General features: G+C 48.5%; 7 protein-coding genes across 13 annotated transcripts; 3 read left to right on the top strand and 4 right to left on the bottom strand.

Moving 5' to 3' along the window:
- Positions 1-123: 123 nt before the first annotated feature.
- sturkopf lies at positions 124-1,782 on the top strand. 2 transcript variants are annotated; one of them, NM_138253.2, is made up of 3 exons: positions 124-245; positions 380-781; positions 841-1,782. In NM_138253.2, exons 2-3 carry the CDS (start codon positions 589-591, stop codon positions 1,569-1,571), a joined length of 924 nt encoding a protein of 307 aa, NP_612097.1. In that variant the 5' UTR covers positions 124-245; positions 380-588; the 3' UTR covers positions 1,572-1,782. The 2 variants fall into 2 exon arrangements, with proteins under 2 accessions (NP_612097.1, NP_728590.1); NM_167867.2 differs by lacking the exon at positions 124-245 and having other exon boundaries at positions 296-781.
- On the bottom strand, positions 1,696-6,277 carry Ctr9. 2 transcript variants are annotated; one of them, NM_176271.2, is made up of 7 exons: positions 6,132-6,277; positions 5,760-5,875; positions 5,599-5,697; positions 4,602-5,537; positions 3,708-4,544; positions 3,187-3,644; positions 1,696-2,873 (listed from the first exon to the last, which is right to left on the bottom strand). In NM_176271.2, the coding sequence occupies exons 2-7, from the start codon at positions 5,799-5,801 to the stop codon at positions 1,793-1,795; spliced, it is 3,453 nt and encodes a 1,150-aa protein (NP_788449.1). In that variant the 5' UTR covers positions 5,802-5,875; positions 6,132-6,277; the 3' UTR covers positions 1,696-1,792. The 2 variants fall into 2 exon arrangements, with proteins under 2 accessions (NP_788449.1, NP_788448.1); NM_176270.2 differs by lacking the exon at positions 6,132-6,277 and having other exon boundaries at positions 5,760-5,953.
- Positions 6,083-8,651, top strand: Nt5a (5' nucleotidase A). Of its 3 annotated transcripts, none has more exons than NM_001274319.1 (1): positions 6,083-8,651. In NM_001274319.1, exon 1 carries the CDS (start codon positions 6,213-6,215, stop codon positions 7,815-7,817), a length of 1,605 nt encoding a protein of 534 aa, NP_001261248.1. In that variant the 5' UTR covers positions 6,083-6,212; the 3' UTR covers positions 7,818-8,651. The 3 variants fall into 3 exon arrangements, with proteins under 3 accessions (NP_001261248.1, NP_612095.3, NP_001286897.1); NM_138251.3 differs by having other exon boundaries at positions 6,083-8,213; NM_001299968.1 differs by having other exon boundaries at positions 6,389-8,213.
- A 132-nt stretch (positions 8,652-8,783) lies between these two features.
- Acat2 (Acetyl-CoA acetyltransferase 2) lies at positions 8,784-10,557 on the bottom strand. Its single transcript, NM_138250.3, has 6 exons — positions 10,408-10,557; positions 10,192-10,313; positions 10,008-10,120; positions 9,524-9,953; positions 9,278-9,463; positions 8,784-9,221 (listed from the first exon to the last, which is right to left on the bottom strand). The coding sequence occupies exons 1-6, from the start codon at positions 10,448-10,450 to the stop codon at positions 8,937-8,939; spliced, it is 1,179 nt and encodes a 392-aa protein (NP_612094.2). The 5' UTR covers positions 10,451-10,557; the 3' UTR covers positions 8,784-8,936.
- A 260-nt stretch (positions 10,558-10,817) lies between these two features.
- On the top strand, positions 10,818-12,622 carry Rac1. 2 transcript variants are annotated; one of them, NM_001274318.1, is made up of 1 exon: positions 10,818-12,622. In NM_001274318.1, exon 1 carries the CDS (start codon positions 11,155-11,157, stop codon positions 11,731-11,733), a length of 579 nt encoding a protein of 192 aa, NP_001261247.1. In that variant the 5' UTR covers positions 10,818-11,154; the 3' UTR covers positions 11,734-12,622. The 2 variants fall into 2 exon arrangements, with proteins under 2 accessions (NP_001261247.1, NP_476950.1); NM_057602.4 differs by having other exon boundaries at positions 10,818-12,535.
- A 489-nt stretch (positions 12,623-13,111) lies between these two features.
- scf (supercoiling factor) lies at positions 13,112-14,829 on the bottom strand. Of its 2 annotated transcripts, none has more exons than NM_058044.5 (2): positions 14,301-14,829; positions 13,112-14,182 (listed from the first exon to the last, which is right to left on the bottom strand). In NM_058044.5, exons 1-2 carry the CDS (start codon positions 14,773-14,775, stop codon positions 13,668-13,670), a joined length of 990 nt encoding a protein of 329 aa, NP_477392.1. In that variant the 5' UTR covers positions 14,776-14,829; the 3' UTR covers positions 13,112-13,667. The 2 variants fall into 2 exon arrangements, with proteins under 2 accessions (NP_477392.1, NP_477393.1); NM_058045.4 differs by having other exon boundaries at positions 14,301-14,615.
- Positions 14,830-15,003: 174 nt separating this feature from the next.
- On the bottom strand, positions 15,004-17,588 carry Rabex-5 (Rabaptin-5-associated exchange factor for Rab5). The gene is made up of 4 exons (NM_138249.3): positions 17,322-17,588; positions 17,033-17,236; positions 16,666-16,978; positions 15,004-16,592 (listed from the first exon to the last, which is right to left on the bottom strand). The coding sequence occupies exons 1-4, from the start codon at positions 17,473-17,475 to the stop codon at positions 15,173-15,175; spliced, it is 2,091 nt and encodes a 696-aa protein (NP_612093.1). The 5' UTR covers positions 17,476-17,588; the 3' UTR covers positions 15,004-15,172.
- Positions 17,589-17,639: the final 51 nt, after the last annotated feature.

The following is a 17,639-nucleotide window of genomic DNA, read 5'->3' as shown; positions in this document are numbered from 1 at the left end:
TTTGGTTAATAAAAAATGTATACGTAGGTAACTAATGTTAGGGAGTACTTTCGAATATTTAATGATGATAGGTAAAAGTTAATATGAAATTTATAAAAGCTTCTAGTACTGTAAAGAGATATCAATAGGTTGACAAATAATAATTTACGCCATAGTATTTTTTTTAAAGTTAATGCATTTTGGTTTTTTTCTTTTTTAAACAAAATTATCTACACTTTTTCTCTGTCTGAGCAATCGTTATCATGGTAAGTATCCGCTAATATAGAACATCTGATTTTGGCATAGCTTGCCGCCCTGGTTTCTGTATCAGCCGTTTTTAAGCCGCTGAACTTGTGACCTTTGTCCATTCTTGCTGGAAACAATTGGCCGAAACACATAGCAGTGTTTATCAGAGCTATCAACCCTGGGGATAAACCGCGCCAATCCTCAAGATTTGAAACTCGTGAAAGGCTGCAGCCGAGGTGGTTGGACAAAGGAAAACCGGTTGCCACGGGGATTAGACAACTCATCGCGTGTGAAAAGAGTGGGATCAACACAGGTGCCGATTGATTTTCAGCGCAGTTTGCCACGCCAACAGCAGCGGAAAATATGCAGGAGGCCTACGTCAACATCAACTCCATTCCCACCCACATATTCACATGGGGCAGGTGGATTGAGGAGACCATAACCGAGAAGGAGATCGTCATCTGCATAACTGGCAATCCCGGTTTGCCAGGTTTCTACACAGAGTTCGCAGGCACTTTGCAAAAGGAGTTGGGCGATCTTCCAGTTTGGGTGATAGGTGAGTGTGCTGGCGTTTCCACATTGAGTCGGTAATAGCACACTTGATGTTCCCTCCAGGGCACGCTGGCCATGATGATCCGCCAGAGGCCAGTATTCGGGAGGTTCCTCAACTCAGCGGCAACGAGGAGCTCTTCAATTTGGACGGACAAATCCGGCATAAAATCGCCTTCATCGAGAAATACGTGCCAAGTGATGTCAAGATCCACTTGATTGGGCACTCCATCGGAGCGTGGATGATCCTGCAGCTGCTGGAAAACGAGCGGATACGGAGTCGCATCCAAAAGTGCTATATGCTGTTCCCCACCGTCGAGCGGATGATGGAGTCGCCCAATGGATGGGTGTTCACCAAGGTGGCCATGCCCCTGTACTCCGTGTTTGGCTACATTTTCTTCAGCTTCTTCAACTTTCTGCCCGTGTGGTTGCGCCTGATGCTGATACAGATCTACTTCTTGATTTTCTCCATTCCACGACAGTTTCTGGGCACCGCCCTAAAGTACTCCAAACCATCGGTAGCGGAGAAGGTGGTCTTCCTGGCCGACGATGAGATGGCCAGGGTTCGCGGGATTCAAAGGGAGATTGTAGAGCAGAACCTGGACCTCCTCAAGTTTTACTACGGCACTACCGACGGATGGGTACCAATCTCCTACTATGACCAGCTCAAAAAAGACTACCCCAAGGTGGACGCCCAGCTGGACACCAAGAAGATCGACCACGCTTTCGTCCTGCGCCACTCGCAGCCTATGGCTGTAATCGTAAGAGACATGATCCAGCAGCACAGACGTGTTTGAAGTCGATTGTTGACCTGGCCCAGACAATCAGCCCTGTCCATTACCTAATCCATCCATGCCAATAGACTTGGGAATCCGGATTACGGTTGAACAGCAAACCAATAGCAATTACTCCACTGCCTTTGTGTGGCAATTAGTTCGTTTTTATTAGTATCTTTTTGCAGCTCTCGAAGACAACTCTAAATATAGTCAAAAGTGATTTAACACGGTTGAGAGGTGCGTTATTTTTCCGGGGACCCTGATCTGCTACGGGATTCGGACTTGGATCGGCTGCCAGAGCGAGAGCGGGATCTTGAACCCGACGGCGAGCGGGATCTCGAGCGGGAACCGGACTTTGAGCGCGATCTCGAACGGGATCCCGACTTGGAGCGAGACCTCGATCGAGATCCGGACTTGGATCGAGATCTTGAACGGGAACTCGACTTGGAGCGAGCACGGGACCCAGATCTATCCGATTCCCCGCCAGATTCGATGCGATTCCTGGCGCGCTTCCGCTTAGTTGCTTCATCACTGTCACTCCCAGATCCAGATCCACTTCTGCTCCTGCTGCGCTTGCGGCTAGCCTCGCGATCACTGCCGCTTCTAGAGGCACTGCCACTTCGGCTACCACTGCGATTTCGACTCCTGCTTCTACTTCTGCTCTTGCTGCGCTTGCCGTCAGACTCGGATTCGCTGGTGGAGATCGTCTCCTTGGAAAGCACCTTGAGGCGCTGCTTGGCAGAAAGCTTCTCCTTGGACTCTTTAACCGGCTTCGGCTTCTTGCCCTTCTTCTTTCCCGACTTGCCACTGGCACCTGGCTCTTCCTCGCTGTCGCTCTCGTACTTCTCCGTTTTGCGCTTGCGACCGCCACCCTTTTTGCGTTCCCCCTTGCCCTTCTTCTTCGAGGGACGTTCTCCCTCACGACGAGCTCCATCGTTATCGCTTTCGGTACCGGAGATGTAGTCATCTTTACGACCTCGCCCACCACCCTTCTTGCGTTCCTTTTCAGGTGGAGCGTCCGCAATGATGAGCATGTTCTTGGTCTTCTCCACGTACTCCTGCCGCTTGGCTAACAACTGGTCCCTGGAGGTCTTTGCCTCCTCCTCGCGCCGCTTGCGCTGCTCCGCCACCTTAATTTTGAAGGCCTCGCGCTCCTCTTCCTGCTTCCGGCGCAACGAGCGCTCCTCCTCGTCAATGCGACGTGCACGGCCCACATGGTACTGGGCCTGAGAGAGAAGATCTTGGCAGGTGCTTGCCTCAATGCCAGCCACCTCAATGTTGAAGCGATTCTTATCCCCGTGCACGGACAGATATTGGAAGTATCTATAAGAGATTGGGGTGGGATATTGTGAGTGAGATTTTAAGCACGAAACAAAACATATTCATAGAAATAGTTATTGACCATGATCAAGGAAATCATCAGCTAATCTAATCCAATCTTCGGTTTAGCAGTTCATGATGATTGCTTTGCATTAATATCTAATCTGATCTGATAAGCTAAAATGCCATTAATGGTTACTCATTTCTGCTGTACTTCTAAATATAATCAAATTCACGTTATCACTTGGTTGGTACTCTAATAACCACTTGAAAATATTTGATAGGCGCAGTTTAAGAGAGCAAGGATACCACTTACTTTTGAGCCAGCTCCAGTTCATGGACAGCTTGCAGCACAATTTCCAGAGTAGATTTCTCATCCTTGAGTATGGCCATGGCCAAACGTGAGAGGACCACTGCTATGTTGAAGAGTAGAACTGTGTCCTGGGGAGCAACTCGACGGGCCTTAAGTAGCACTGCCTTGGCATCGACCAGCTTGTTGGCTCGTAGATACGCTCTTGCCAGATATTGCATTACCTCGACGTTGTTGTGCTTGTAGAACTTCTTCATGCAGTTCTCATACATCTGAATAGCGCTGATGTACTGCTTCTGTTCGACATAAACGTGCGCAATGTTCAGCCACACGTCGCAAAAGTCGGCGGTGGCTTCGCGCACCTGGGCGAAGATATCGCGCGCCTCGATCACGCATCCCTTATGTGCCAGCACGGCACCGATTCCATTGGTGGCCCAAATATTTCGGGGATCATTGCGAAGAACCTGGAAAGCGGATGCATTTCGTTACAAATTGAGCTATAATTGGTCTATTTTAATCTGTCCCACTTGTTTGAATATGGCCAAAGCCTTCTCCTGGTGCTTCCTCTCCTTCTCCTTATCTCTACTCGGCTGATGCAGTGTTTGCAACGAAAAGTTTCCCAGAGCAATCAGTGAGTAGGCGTCGGTGGAAGTAGACGGATTCTTGAGGATCGTTTCGAAATTCTTCTGTCCCAAAGCGAATTGCATCTTGGCCAAATGGAGATTTCCCAGCAGTGATCTCGCATCTGGATTGTCGTTGTTGATGTTCAGCGCGTCCTTGAAGAAATCGGAAGCCACGAAAATGAGACCCTTGTCCCTTGCCATGCAACCCAGCCGTAAGTAGCAGTCAATATAGTTGGGATGCTCCTTGAGGATCTCCTTGTACAGCTTGTCGGCCACATCGTAGCTACTCATTGCCTCGTTCAGACGGGCCAGATTGTACTTCATGGTGACCTGAATGGACTCGTAGTATTTTACATCCTTGTCCATCTCAGAGGTTGCATGCTTCAGGGCCGACTCCAAAGTGAGCTTTGCCATCTTCAAGTTGCCCAGGCGGTAGTGCAGTGAAGCCACGTTGTTTTGAATCTCAGCGGGTATCTCGTACTTGGCCTTGTCCCGAAGAATACTAGAGGCTGTGCCGTAAGCACTGAGCGAGGCCTGCAGGTCGTTCTGCTCCAGGATTTGAGCCAGTTCTATCCAGGCTTCAATGTCTTCAGGAAATTGTTCGGTGACCTTCTTGAGGTGAGTCTTGGCCATGTCACGTTTGGTTTGCGAATTGGAGTGTGCGTACAGGGATCCCAGAATCTTCATGGTCTCGTAGTTGCCTGGCTGGATTTTCAGCACTTTCTCGAAACACTGAGCGGCCTGAAAGTATTCACAAAGTGGTAATAAGGAGGTTCAATTACAGGTGTCCCAACTCACATTTTCTGTATCTCCTCGATAAATATACATCTGGCCTAGTCCGTAATGGGGCAGCACGAAGTTAGCTGGCGCAATCTGAGTGGATTGGTAATAGTACTGAAAGGCCTGATCGTAGTCGCTCTGGGCATGGAAACTCCTGGCCAGCTGGTAACAGCTCTCGGCTCGCATCGCCTCGTTCTCGGTGTTGTGGAAGGCGTGCAGCGCCAGGTGGTGGACTTTCTGATAGTCCTTCTTAAAGAAGAAGTGATTGGCCAGGTGATTGAGCACCATGGGATTGGCATTGTCGATGGTGTACGCCTTGGAGAGCATCTGGACACCCAGTTTGTTGGATTCGGGCTCAAGTTGATTCAGCTTGAGAACGGCCAGGCCAATCAAAGCGCCCACACACTGCTGATCCAGCTGGAGCGCTCGTTCAAAGGCTAGCTTGGCCTTCTCGGGATTGCCCATCTTCAGGAAGCAATGGGCCATGCCGATTCTCACATTCGCAGGACAGTTTGGATTTGTACGCAAGGCCTTCTTGTAGAAGGCCATCGCTCCACGGTAATCTTTGCGATTGAACGCGATGCAGGCCTTTCCCAGTAGGGAGGGAATATTCGAGGGGGACTGGTTAAGCACAAAGTTGAACTGGGCATCCGCCTGGTCCATCTTGTCGCCCTCCAGCAGACAGAAGTAGGCCCTGCCCAACAGATGGCTCTGGTCGTACATGATAATCTTGTCGGCACTGGTGTACAAGTTGGTGGCCTTCATGAAGAGCTCTCGTTTCTTGTCCTTGGACTTCTCCCGATACGCCTCCTGGACATAGTGGGCAGCGAGCATGTCCAGGGCACGCATGAGGTCCTTGTCCGAGTCGCGGTACTCCTTGGTGGCGTCATCGCTGCGCGACTCCTCCAGCAGCGTGACAAAGTCCTCCGTCTTCTTTTGTTTGTAGTAGGCAAGCTGGAAAAAAAGTAGCCATGTGGAACATGCTAAATTCATTGTACCCAGTCTTTCAACTTACCGCCACATTGACCCAAACGTGCAGGGGCGCCCGCTCCTGCTTGAGAATGCTCAACACCTCTGGACAGTCGGGCAGTTGATCCGGGTCCACCTCGATCACCTAAGTTGGGGAAATAGAAGTATTAATCACTTAAAACTAGAATCTTTCGGATCGATTCTCACCTCATCGGTGTCCTGCAAAGGGATCTCTATGCAGTTGGACATGGTTTCGGAGGCCTTGAGCCCACAAACTAAGCGGTGAAAAACGGGTTACTGGCCCGAAAACTTATAAAAATGTGCTGAAATCGGAGAATGTGCAAAAAACTATATTTTTTCCATTCCGGTACGCTTGCTAGGGATGGCACAAGAGTCGATTGCGCCAACGATACCTAAGCTGCTATCGAGTTCCGATAGCTTACACTTGCTTATACCTAGCTAAATCTAGCTAGGAATAAGCCAAGGAAGTAAGTCAGTACTGCTCAACTTCAAAAGGTTGGCAGCTCTGGCAGTTGTAGACATACATTTATAGATGAAAAATGATTTTGTGAGGACTACCTAAGTGATAGTGAATTTCGGCTTAATTTTAAATTTAGATCACGCTTCGGACAAATGAGATGTGCTAGTTGATAAGATAAGATGCTGGCGCTGGGCAGAGCAGCCACCGTGGGCGCCTTTTCCGCCCCTGCCCTTTCACTTCGACTGGCCACGAAAACGAAAACGAAAACAAAAACAAACGTACACAAACAGGCCCAAACAGATGTTCGTCTCCTGTTACGCAATCTCGATAAATTGGCGCAAAATTCAATGACGTTAGTCAGAACACCGCCGGCAGCAGTGGGAAGAGCAACACGAGAAGTGACGGGTCAGCAGCAGACAGTTAGGCGCTTCCACAAATCTGCAGGGGGAAACTCAAGGTATTCGGCCAGCACCATCATGACATCCTATCACAAGGAGCTGCTCCTAAAGGATTATGGAATAGTGGGCTTCGACCTGGACGGCACCCTTCTGCGCTACAATCTCCACGAGATGTCCGCTCTGATCTATCAGGTGCTCAAGCAGTTCCTCGTAGAGCAGAAGGGCTATGACAGGGATCTACTCCTTCAATCGCTCAACTTGGACTTTCTGCAGAAGGGCCTGTTCCTGGACGGACCGCGTGGCAATGTGCTGAAGCTGAGCAGTGAGGCCCAGATCCTGCGAGCCACCCATGGCACCCGTCTACTAAGCGACACAGAAATTCAAGCCATCTATGGAAGAGATCGAAGGTGGGAAATCACCACTGCCTTCTACAGGGACCCCCTGTCCACCTGGAATGGCGACGCCTCGACGCAAATGCGCTCGCTATTGGATTACTTTGATATGCCCAGTGCCTTGGTCTTTGCCCAGGCGGTGGATCTGGTCGATAGGGGAAAGAAGCCATCGGCAGGAGAGGAGTATCAGGTCTGGCAAGATGTTCAGGCTGGCCTGATGAACATCTACAGTCGGGAGAACTTCGCCAACGACCAGAGTCTCTATTTCAAGAGCATGCGAGCGGAACCGGAACGATTTGTGCTCCGAACAGATCCCAGTGTGATGAACTGGCTCGGGGAACTGCGAAAATCCGGCAAGAAGCTATTTTTGCTCACCGGCTCCAACGTGGACTTCGCCAATTTGACGGCCACGCAGGCGCTGGGCAAGGATTGGCGCAAATACTTCGATTTCGTGGTAACATACGCCAAGAAACCAGGGTTCTTTACCATGCAGCGTCCGTTCATGCAGGTGGATGTGGAAAAACTGGCAGAACTGCCGCAAGAGGCAGACAACATAAAGGCGGGCGAGGTCTACTCGCAAGGCAACTGGCACCAGCTGCACACTGCCATGGCTGGAATGCTCCAGAAGAAGCCCTCTGAAGCCAAGGCACTATACTTCGGTGATAACATAATCCAGGATGTTTACACACCGGTGAAACACCGCGACTTCGATGCCGTGGCCATAGCCGAGGAGCTGCTCCTTGAGGATGGTAAATATCCGTATGCTGCCGAATTGGACTCCCAGCTGTGGGGACCATACTTTGCCCTGGACTGCACACCAACTCTGTGGTCCAGCTTCATCAGCAGCTATGCCCAGTTGTGCGTGCCCACGGTGGAGCAAGTGGCGCAGACTGCGCCAGATAAGCGAATCGTTTGCCACAATCCGTATGGCTTCAGTCCGCGGCTGCCCAAGGAGCTGGAGACTGTGCAGCTGAAGAGCTGCTGGCGTGGATAGGCGCCTTGCTATCATCTTCCTAGAGACAATAACCGACCTGCGATTCCGAGGCGCGGTAAATCCGATAAGGCTTCTATCAGTGGAAGCCTCTTTAAATTCTTACGTACAAACAATTGTATTTGATAATAGCAATAAAAACGCGAGATTCTGAATTATTCAATTTAGCCTCTACAGTGTACGCCATAGCAATAAGATTTTCCACACTAGACTTACAACTAGTTTAGTTCCCCTTAACAAATTCATGTCAGCAATAGCTAGTACTTTTGTAATATGTTTACTGTATTATATTTTGGGCTCTCCCCTTTGCGAAATGCGAGATTCGTGGTCTTATTCCAAAGGCCACAACTATGCCCGATATTATTGTTATTGGCACAATAAATAACTAACTTCCACGATAAGAAATTACGAAGAGTGTTTATAAATCGCCAGTAGTGTCTCTGTAAATACTATATTTATTTTTTCGATCTTTGGGCAGTGGGACCTTCGATGACCGCGATGCTTATGCTGAAGATCTAAACAAGTTACCTGTTACTGGTACTGGAAAAGTACTCGGAGAGCTCGGAGTCTACATATGAAATGATACATGTGACAATGAGCGGAAAAGAGGGTGTCTTGTTCTCAAGCAATGCTATTTAACTCAAGCGTTAGCTCAATTAAATGTATAAGTTTACATTTGGATAGTTACTAGTTTTGTCAGCCTACCTATTTTATAATGATGCAATGCCCTTACTTATTTTAAAATAGCAAGGAATCGACCCAATACTGTTCTCTCCGACTTGCAGTTAATAGCTAATTGAATTTACAATGTACAAATAATTTCTAGTGTAGAAACAGAAACAAAAGCAAATAAATCGGTTGTGCATCATCATAACAAATGCTGTTTTATAAATAGTTTTCAGCTGACGCAACTGGAAAAATGTATACAATTCCTCTTTTCAACAGCTAAAAATATGCTGCAATGCAAGTATTTTCAATTGAATTTTAATTGAGTAGATTTTGCGACTTGGGAGGTTGTGCCTTTAAGTACGTGCGAATACTACGCGAATAGAGAAATAAACTTTACACTTAAGTGGGAAACAGGAAAAGGCAATAAATAGCTTGAATGACAATGAATTAAGACTAGCTGAGGCGCTCCACGGCCAGGGCGATTCCCATGCCGCCACCGATGCAGAGCGATGCGATTCCCTTTCTTCCACCGGTGCGCTCCAGCGCATAGAGCAAAGTGACCAAGACACGGGCACCTGAAGCTCCAATCGGGTGGCCCAGGGCAATGGCACCGCCATTGACATTTACTTTCTGAGCATCCAGCTGCAGGTCCTGCAGGACAGCCAGTGATTGGGCGGCGAATGCTTCGTTCAGCTCGTAAAGATCCACTTCCTCACGCTTCCAGTTAATCTTTTGAAGCTGAAAAATGTGAAAACTTAGGAGCATGTATAGAAGTGGAATTTCCGTGTAACTACCAATGCTTCCACAGCTGTGACTGGTCCCAGTCCCATCACCTTTGGCTCAATGCCACTCTGAGTCCAGCCCACAATCCTAGCCAGCGGCTTAAGACCCTTCCTGGCCACCTCCTCGCCGGACATCAGTAGTACGGCAGCAGCGGAGTCGTTGACGCCTGAGGCATTGCCAGCGGTTATAGAGCCGCCCTACATAAGCAAGAGAAAGTGGGTTAACTCTCGCTCTTCTTGTATTTATCTTAGACCCACCTCTTTGAAGGCTGCCCTGAGCTTCTGTATACCCTCGACGGTGCTGCCCGCCTTGATGTACTCATCCTTGCTGAATGTGGTCGTACCCTTGCGATCCTTGATCTCCACGGGCACAATCTCCTTGTCGAAGTAACCCTTTTTTTGGGCCTCCTCGGCTCGATTTTGCGACAGCACGGCATAGGCATCCTGGGCCTCACGACTGATGTTATACTTATCGGCCAGATTCTCGGCAGTGATGCCCATGTGTATGTTCTCCATGGCATCGGTTAGGCCGTCGTGGATCATCGAGTCCACCATAGTGCCCGGACCCATTTTGACGCCCTGCCGCAGATGCATGACGTGTGGAGCCAGGGACATGCTCTCCTGACCTCCTGCCACAACAATCTGTGCGTCTCCCGAGCGGATGGCCTGGTAACCCAGCGCTACAGTTCTGGAAATGGTAAAAACCATTGTAAATGTACGGAATTGTACGGGACAAACTCACTTTAAGCCGGAACCACATAGCATGTTTATGCCGTAGGCTGGCACCTGAATGGGCAGACCCGCCTTGAGTGAAGCCTGACGTGCTGGATTCTGACCCTGACCGGCGCTTAGAGCCTAACAAAGATATTTACATAACAAATAGATCGGTAAGATAGGAGGAGAAACAGTTATGATATGGGTCCCACCTGGCCCAAGATGACTTCGTTGACCTCCTGGCCCTCCACATTCGCCCGCCGGAGTACCTCCTGGATGACCACGCTGCCCAGGTCGGAGGCCTTCAGTTTAGAAAGCGTTCCATTGAAGCTACCTGTTGATTTTTCAGATTGGACAAACACGAAGAGAAAGTTTCCAATTAGAATGTGGTTATCGTGTATGGTGCAGCCGATTTATCTTGGTTTTACCAATGGGCGTGCGGGCGGCGGACACGATGAACACGTCAGACATTCTGGATGGGCAAGGAACAGGTGTTATTGACTTGGCTATTGAGCAGCAAATAAATTCTAATTTTCGAAATTGTATTATTTGCTGCCAGAAGTGTGACCAGGTGCAGCCAAAGCCCAGAAGCTGCACTTCTGGGGCCCAGCCCTACTAAAAACAGCTTGTTCTCACTTCAAATCACTGACATAAACAGGAAGACAATGAAATTATATATTTTGTAATTCGGATTTAATTATAAGTAAATGCGAAACTTAAGGGTTTTATGTTTGCTTTAAGGACGAAGCCTTGAAATAATTTACAAATCTTAGGGTGACCATTTCAATGCAGTTTTAATTTGTTTTAGTATTTTACAGCTTTCCCATGGTAAATTTGAACAGTCCAGCCGCGGTCACACTGCAGTACACAGAAAATTTACTTTTTTTGTTGAGAAAATTAGGGAAATTAACGCACAAAACGCGAGTTAAAGAGGCCCAGAACGTAAGGCGCGATCATCAGTCGCCCCGAGGACCACAAGGCACTGGAAAAGGAGTCGCGCTTCCAGAGATAACCCCGCAAAAGGACCCACGCAAGCAACAGTCCTCCGCCGCCGCCCCAAAAAGAACCAAAAACGCCTGAAGAAGAAGCACCCCCGCAATCAGAAATCTGCAATCTTCAATCTCCAATCTCTAGGCACATAGCACTCCAGTCCAGAAAGTCGAGGAAATCGAACCATGCAGGCGATCAAGTGCGTCGTCGTGGGCGACGGAGCCGTGGGAAAGACCTGCCTGCTGATCAGCTACACGACCAATGCCTTTCCCGGCGAGTACATACCCACCGTGTTCGACAACTACTCGGCCAACGTGATGGTGGACGCCAAGCCCATCAACCTGGGCCTGTGGGATACGGCCGGGCAGGAGGACTACGACCGACTGAGGCCACTGTCTTATCCCCAGACCGATGTCTTCCTCATCTGCTTCTCGCTGGTGAATCCGGCATCGTTCGAGAACGTGCGGGCCAAGTGGTATCCGGAGGTGCGCCACCACTGCCCCAGCACGCCCATCATCCTGGTGGGCACCAAGCTGGATTTGCGCGACGACAAGAACACAATCGAAAAGCTGAGGGACAAGAAACTGGCGCCCATCACCTATCCGCAGGGCCTGGCCATGGCCAAGGAAATCGGAGCGGTCAAGTATCTGGAGTGCTCGGCCCTGACGCAGAAGGGTCTGAAAACCGTTTTCGACGAGGCCATCCGGTCGGTTTTGTGCCCCGTGCTGCAGCCCAAGTCCAAGCGCAAGTGCGCCCTGCTCTAAAAGAGTTAGACAGTTGGTCGGTGGTGTTCCACCGACGGACTCTGCTTAAACGTAATATTATTAACTATAAAACCATTATGTAACCTAAGCGTGGCCAGGCTAAATGGCTCATCCGTAGTTTCTTTGTTACAATTTTGCCACTAATTTCCGCTGCTAGGGGGGGATTCCCCCAACCCAACCCAACCCAACTCTTGCTTTTGTTTCGTTTCCGAGTTCTGAGTTTGTTTCGAGTGTTCTGTAATTCATAATCCAATTATTCTGTTTATTCGTGCATTAATTTCAACTAAAAGTTAAAAGCGAGATGTTTCTAGACGAAATGGAGAACTGTAAACTCTAACTGTATTTTGTATTATTTAATAACTTTTGTAATTAAAATTAATGTTGTAAAACTGAGGTAAAACCAAAAACAAAACAAAACAAAAAAAAAAAAACAAACGAAAAACCTAAAAAAAATGTGAGACAAGTACGAGAATAGCCGCATAATGAGCATAAAGCATAGATGTCGCATAGATGTTGATCGAAGGTCCTGCGGAAGGGATCAGGATATTGAGTCAGTAAAGTAAACGTTCCATTGCAATTACACTTACATTATTACATACTTGTATTTAGATGTTGTTGGATATCGAAGCGACGGCGCGGGCGAGTAACAACTTTTTAAACTTTTGCTAGATCCAGGAACTATCAATATATATACATGTATGTATAAGATGAAAAGTCCTTCGTATACTATGTACTGAATTAAAGGCATCAAACTGAGCAACTTTGAATACTTTGTATTTTAAACGACAGATATTCAAGAAACAAAAGAAAAACAAAAAACATGAACGAAGCCAAGATAATTATATAAATGTGTCTATTTCAATGGAAATCAATAAAGCATAATAAAAGGAGTTTTGGTTTATTTATTGTGATATGTTTCTTATATTCTTCTGACATATCATATGTAGTGAATACTAGAAAACGATCTGCGCATATTAGGGAACTATGAGTGGGAAAGAGCGTAAAACTAGTTTTAGCTAAGTCGAATCACTCATCGAAAAGATATCTGAGTGCTCTTTTCTTCTCCAAGATCTTCGCAGCACCAGCACATATACTTACTTACATAGCTCACGCATTCAAATATTCTTGATTGTTTATCAAACTCCATTCGTCAATGGCCGACATTGGCCCTCGCTCGAGTGCTCACTGTACCCACAACGGAGACAGACTTATCAACGCCGAAGAACGAATTATTTTGCTTATCTCGGCGAAAGTCGAGAACCGAAAATAATCTAAATCAGCTTGAAACAAAATAACCGATTCCCGGAGCTCCTCACTTCTGGTTCTACACCGAGAAAGAAGTATTTATGGTTAGCATGAAAATAAAATATAAATATATAGAAGTAAATAGAATAAAAGCATTTTATTGAACATGTTGCAACTAAACTCTAAAATGATCTTGTTAATAATAGTTAGATGTAAAATGTAGTATCAAGTCCAGATAAGTGGCAATCGTAGGCATTCAAGATTCCTATTGTTTTTTCCGGTGCACTCACACTCTCTTTGGAATGTTCTCGCAGCTGGAAATAAATCGGGCTACAGCGAAAATCATTTATGTTTATACATATGTTACACAGGCAAAGGCGGCGTATCTGTGGCTCGGGGCAAGGGGGAGGGGGTCAAGTGACCGCATGTGTGTGCGGATGGGGTTTCGTTCCAGTGACGTGGCCATTGATGCTCCAAGAGCTGACGTGGACGCCTTTCAATTAAACAAATCACCTCAAATCAATTGGTCGTGGTGCCACATACAAAAGGAAGGCCCATCATTCGAGTCGGTTTATAATGCACTTTCTTAAGGTCTTAAGGGCTAGACAAGATTACAAGTTATTTGGCATGCGAAGTGGGAGATTCATAGGATCAATCTTAATCTCAGGGATTCTGGGTATCTAGACACTCTAGAACTCATCGTGGCGGGCCAAGGCCTCGCCGAAATCGGTGGCCTGGGAGCCGACGAAAACGTCGTACTTGTCTAGTATTTCCTCCTTTGTCAACTTATCATCGTGGTCCGCATCGGCCTCGAACAGCAGGTGCTTGGCCTCCGCCTCCGAATGATCGAAGTCATGGGGCGCAATCCACTGCTTCACTTCCTCCTCGTTCAAATAACCATCTTTGTCCAGGTCGCGATGTGTGGAGAACGCCTCCCTTTCGTTAGCCACCCACTCGGGCTCCTCGTCTTCCGCGCCCGTCGATCGGTACATGTCGCCAATGTACTCGTCCACCGAGATCTTGCCATCGTGGTCCTTGTCCAGATCGGTAATGGTCTCGCGCAGAACCACACCCTTCATGCTGGGATGGTCCTCGGGGTGCAGGAAGGCGGTAAACTCATCCTTGGTGAGATTGTCATCCAAGTCCTGGTCGGCCACCGACCAGCGGTACCGATCGCGTTTCAGCAGGCTCTTGTAGCTGACTCCTGTTCGAAAAAACAAATACAATTTGATTAGATTAATGTGATGTTTCCCGCCCATCAAAACAGTGATTTCCCTATCAAATTGATGCCTCTGCTTACAATGACGATTTGGGCTACATACCATTTTCCTCCTGTTCCTTCTCGTCGGGGCTCAGATCATCCATGAAGCCGTAGACAGTCTGCATGTAGGAATCCCAGCTTATGGTCTCATTGTTGTCCGGATTGTGCTGCTTCCACACGCGACCCACGTCTTCTTCGATGTAGCGCCTCTGGGTGTAGGCGATCCAGTTCTTTAGCTCCGCCAATGTGACTGACCCGTCCTTGTTCTCGTCGATTCGGTCCACAATGACGCCCAATCTCCGCCTGCTCTCCTCGGGTGTCAGGCTGTCGAACTTCTTGGACTCGTCCGGGCCCAAGAAGGCTTCGTGGTCAAACTGGGCATTGTGCTCGCCCCCGTCGAAGTGCCTGGGGTGCAGGGGGTCGTGCTCGAGCGGATTGTGGGGCAGCTCTTCCGGTATGCTGGAGGCACTTGCTCCACTTATCACCGCCGTCAGCGCAACAACAAGTAGCAGCATCTGAATTCGGGTTCTAGCCATTTCTCGTGAGCGCTCACGTCCGTTCGGTTCGGCAGGCAAACTGAGAATAAATCGTGTGTGATTGAGATATTTCGAAAACAACAATCTCTCTTGTTACTTTTCTAGTGCTGCCAGATTATTGGATAAGTGATGCCCAGTTGGCGGGACTTTTGAAAATCATGCAATTACCCCTGGGAAAGAAATTAAACTTAGTTAACCGTTTATTGTAAAAAACAATACAACTTGTGTATGTGTTAGATTGCATTTATTAAACGTCCTTTCTGTAAAGCTAGTTAAATATGGTACAAATAAATATGTGCAGAAATTTGAATTGAAGCGTTGGGCTAACTACAATATTTCACTTAAACTTATTTACATTCACACAGCTGCAGGATTCAGTGACCCAGTGAACAAACGTTTATTTGGGAGCATCCGCGCCGTCCTGTCCCAGAGAACTAAAGTCTCCCGTGTTGCACGAGATGCTGGGAATATCGAAGTTTGAGAAGCCCCGGTAGTTGGACACCTCGGGCTTCAGAGGGGATGGAAGCAGGACAGCTGTGCCGGGCACTTCGCTATCTATAAGGCTATCCGTTGTGCTATCCAGCAGACTGGTCTCCGGCAGAGGCGGCGGTGGCTTGGCAACTAGGCCCTTCTGCGCCAAGGGGTCGAATTCGTCGAGATTCAGCTTTGACTCGTCCGCAGTGCTGTTTTCCCCACTTTGATCCGACAAGTCGAAGTCGTAGTTGATATTGGTCAGGCCTCCTTGAAACTCGGAGCCCAGCATGAGTACGTCTGTGTTCGCATCGGGCACAGGCTCCTCCAAGAGCGAGACGGCATCAAACGCGGTGTAGTTAAAGATTGGAGAGGCGAAGAGGTGATCGGCTGGCTGAACGTTCTGCTGAAGTGGCGACAGACGGCCCATCGAACTCATGCTGGTATCCTTAAGGGACAATCCAGATTCTTTAGACGCCGCTGCGGGCTTTACCAACCCACCGGCTGCTGTCAGCGACTGGGAGGTCAATGAGCCGCCGTGCAGCATATTCGCTTGATAATGACCAGCCTCGCTTTCGTTGAGAAGGTGCGCCCTGGCTTGACCAATCAGAAAAGCGGGTGTTTTGATGGGCAGCAGGTTGAGTGGGGCCTTGGCAATCACGGTGTCTACTCGTTCCGTCACCTCTCTTTGGAAATCGATAAGCTCTTTTTCAAATGAAGTTATTCCAGAGCTTATCAGGGCGTTCCTTTTCTGCAGCATCTCCATTCGCTTCATGTTCTCGGATATCAGGTGAAGGCTCTCGCAGGCCAACAGGGCACTTTCCCAGGGCGTGCTGTAGGGCTGCTGTCCGGACATCAGAGCCTCGAACTCCTCGCTGCTGACGCCCAGACTCTCGCCATTCAGATTCTCTATGAAGGCGATGGCGGAGCACAGATTGGTAAAGTAGTAGCCACTCTCGCCGCTCATCAGCCGCGAAGCGTTTGTGAAGCGCGTAACGAAGTTGATGTTGCTGTGCAGTCGCACTGGATTTGCCTTAAGCACGACGAATATTAGGGCGGGTAGGAAGTCATCCGCACTGGCGGGTCCTCCAGTTGCCCGCTTCAGAAGCTCAAAGATGTGCCTACAGCAGCGCCAAGTGCACTGCAGCTTCTCCTGCGGCGAATAGTACGAATCTATGCCCACCAGCTCGGATATAGCATTGTAAACCAGATCCCTGGCCTCCGAGTTGACCTCGTCGATGCTGCAGTCCAGATGCTTGGCCGTAATCCAGCTCAGCTGGCGTATCCGCTTCTGCACCTTCACGTCACTGTCCTCATCGGTAGTGAAATAGGGACTGAAGAGAAATCTGCAAAAAAAAAAAAAGAGTTTCCCAGATAAAAATATGTACTCCTCTGATATCAACGTTCCGCTTGACTCACTTGTGGTTCTGCGTCATCACCACTTTCTCAAAGAAGTCAATGGCACTATCGCGATCCTCGTTGGTGGCTATCTCGAAGCTGGGATCGTTGTGCACAATGTCTGAGACTTTGGTGTAGGCGTTTTGAACCAAATCTGATAGTTCGTTGATGTTTTTGCCGCCATTTCCGTTCATATACTTGCGGATGTCGCTGTCCAAACGCTGGATTTCAAGCTTGAGTTTCCGCTTGCCATCGTCGGGAATGCGAAGTTGCCGCAATTGCAGTAGGAACTGGCCCTCCGTGGGATCCGGCACATGACCACGCTGTTGGGTAACTAAGGAATATCCAAGTATAAGCATTTAAAGGCAGTGTGGCTATGCAATATTACTTTTTTGGGCTCCCGCCTGCAGAGTTTTTTGCAGCACAGCGGTAAACTTTTTCTTTTGCAGGGTTCCCAAGTTGTCCTGCTCCTTGTCCGACGGCTTCCTGACCTGCTGCTCCACTTTTCCCTGGAGGTGCGCATGCTGTGGCGATCGGCGATCCAAGGTGGCGACCGAGGAAGAGGATCCAGGACCCGTCTCGCCACCCGTCTCTGTAAAGAACCACTTCATGACTCAACGCTCATCGGCTTTGGAGTTATATGCAAGCATTGTCTGGGGACCTACGCTTCAACTTACGCTTCAACTTCCGCTGCTTATCATTAAACTTTTCTCGGAAGCACATCGAGCACAATCCTTCGTTTTGGGGGGTTCCGTAAAACCCGCATCCTGAACGGCACTTGAGGTCCTGCTGGCCCAGCCGCAAAGACGGAGGTCGCGCCGCCGTTGACATCTCGGAGGTGTGGCTATAAAAATACAGCTCCCTTATCTGTGGGAGTCCCTTTGTTGCTTATTGTTTTCGTGACTGAATTGTGGAGATAAATAATTCTACTGCTGCCAGCGTTGCCAGATGGTCTTTTATCCAGTGGTGGGACATCGCTCAGAAAGTTAGAGATG

The sequence above is a fragment of the Drosophila melanogaster genome, chromosome 3L (assembly GCF_000001215.4).
Source record: "Drosophila melanogaster chromosome 3L".
Lineage (NCBI taxonomy): Eukaryota > Metazoa > Arthropoda > Insecta > Diptera > Drosophilidae > Drosophila > Drosophila melanogaster.
Note: the sequence above shows the minus strand (reverse complement) of the source record. Positions and strands in the feature narration are given on the sequence as shown.

What these genes read in the sequence shown, in the direction of transcription:
- sturkopf (NM_138253.2), top strand. Translation starts at nt 589, where the DNA reads ATGCAGGAGGCCTACGTCAACATCAACTCCATTCCCACCCACATATTC. An exon ending in TCTTCCAGTTTGGGTGATAG is followed by an intron (nt 782 to 840) that starts GTGAGTGTGCTG and finishes TGTTCCCTCCAG; the next exon opens with GGCACGCTGGCCATGATGAT.
- Ctr9 (NM_176271.2), bottom strand. Translation starts at nt 5,801, where the DNA reads ATGTCCAACTGCATAGAGATCCCTTTGCAGGACACCGATGAG. An exon ending in ACGTTTGGGTCAATGTGGCG is followed by an intron (nt 5,538 to 5,598) that starts GTAAGTTGAAAG and finishes CTTTTTTTCCAG; the next exon opens with CTTGCCTACTACAAACAAAA. An exon ending in ATCGAGGAGATACAGAAAAT is followed by an intron (nt 4,545 to 4,601) that starts GTGAGTTGGGAC and finishes GAATACTTTCAG; the next exon opens with GCCGCTCAGTGTTTCGAGAA.
- Nt5a (NM_001274319.1), top strand. Translation starts at nt 6,213, where the DNA reads ATGCTGGCGCTGGGCAGAGCAGCCACCGTGGGCGCCTTTTCCGCCCCT.
- Acat2 (NM_138250.3), bottom strand. Translation starts at nt 10,450, where the DNA reads ATGTCTGACGTGTTCATCGTGTCCGCCGCCCGCACGCCCATTG. An exon ending in CGCCGCCCGCACGCCCATTG is followed by an intron (nt 10,314 to 10,407) that starts GTAAAACCAAGA and finishes AAAAATCAACAG; the next exon opens with GTAGCTTCAATGGAACGCTT. An exon ending in ACGAAGTCATCTTGGGCCAG is followed by an intron (nt 10,121 to 10,191) that starts GTGGGACCCATA and finishes TATCTTTGTTAG; the next exon opens with GCTCTAAGCGCCGGTCAGGG.
- Rac1 (NM_001274318.1), top strand. Translation starts at nt 11,155, where the DNA reads ATGCAGGCGATCAAGTGCGTCGTCGTGGGCGACGGAGCCGTGGGAAAG.
- scf (NM_058044.5), bottom strand. Translation starts at nt 14,775, where the DNA reads ATGGCTAGAACCCGAATTCAGATGCTGCTACTTGTTGTTGCGCTGACG. An exon ending in GAAGGAACAGGAGGAAAATG is followed by an intron (nt 14,183 to 14,300) that starts GTATGTAGCCCA and finishes TTTTTCGAACAG; the next exon opens with GAGTCAGCTACAAGAGCCTG.
- Rabex-5 (NM_138249.3), bottom strand. Translation starts at nt 17,475, where the DNA reads ATGTCAACGGCGGCGCGACCTCCGTCTTTGCGGCTGGGCCAGCAGGAC. An exon ending in TAAGCAGCGGAAGTTGAAGC is followed by an intron (nt 17,237 to 17,321) that starts GTAAGTTGAAGC and finishes GGTTCTTTACAG; the next exon opens with AGACGGGTGGCGAGACGGGT. An exon ending in GCAGGCGGGAGCCCAAAAAA is followed by an intron (nt 16,979 to 17,032) that starts GTAATATTGCAT and finishes GATATTCCTTAG; the next exon opens with TTACCCAACAGCGTGGTCAT.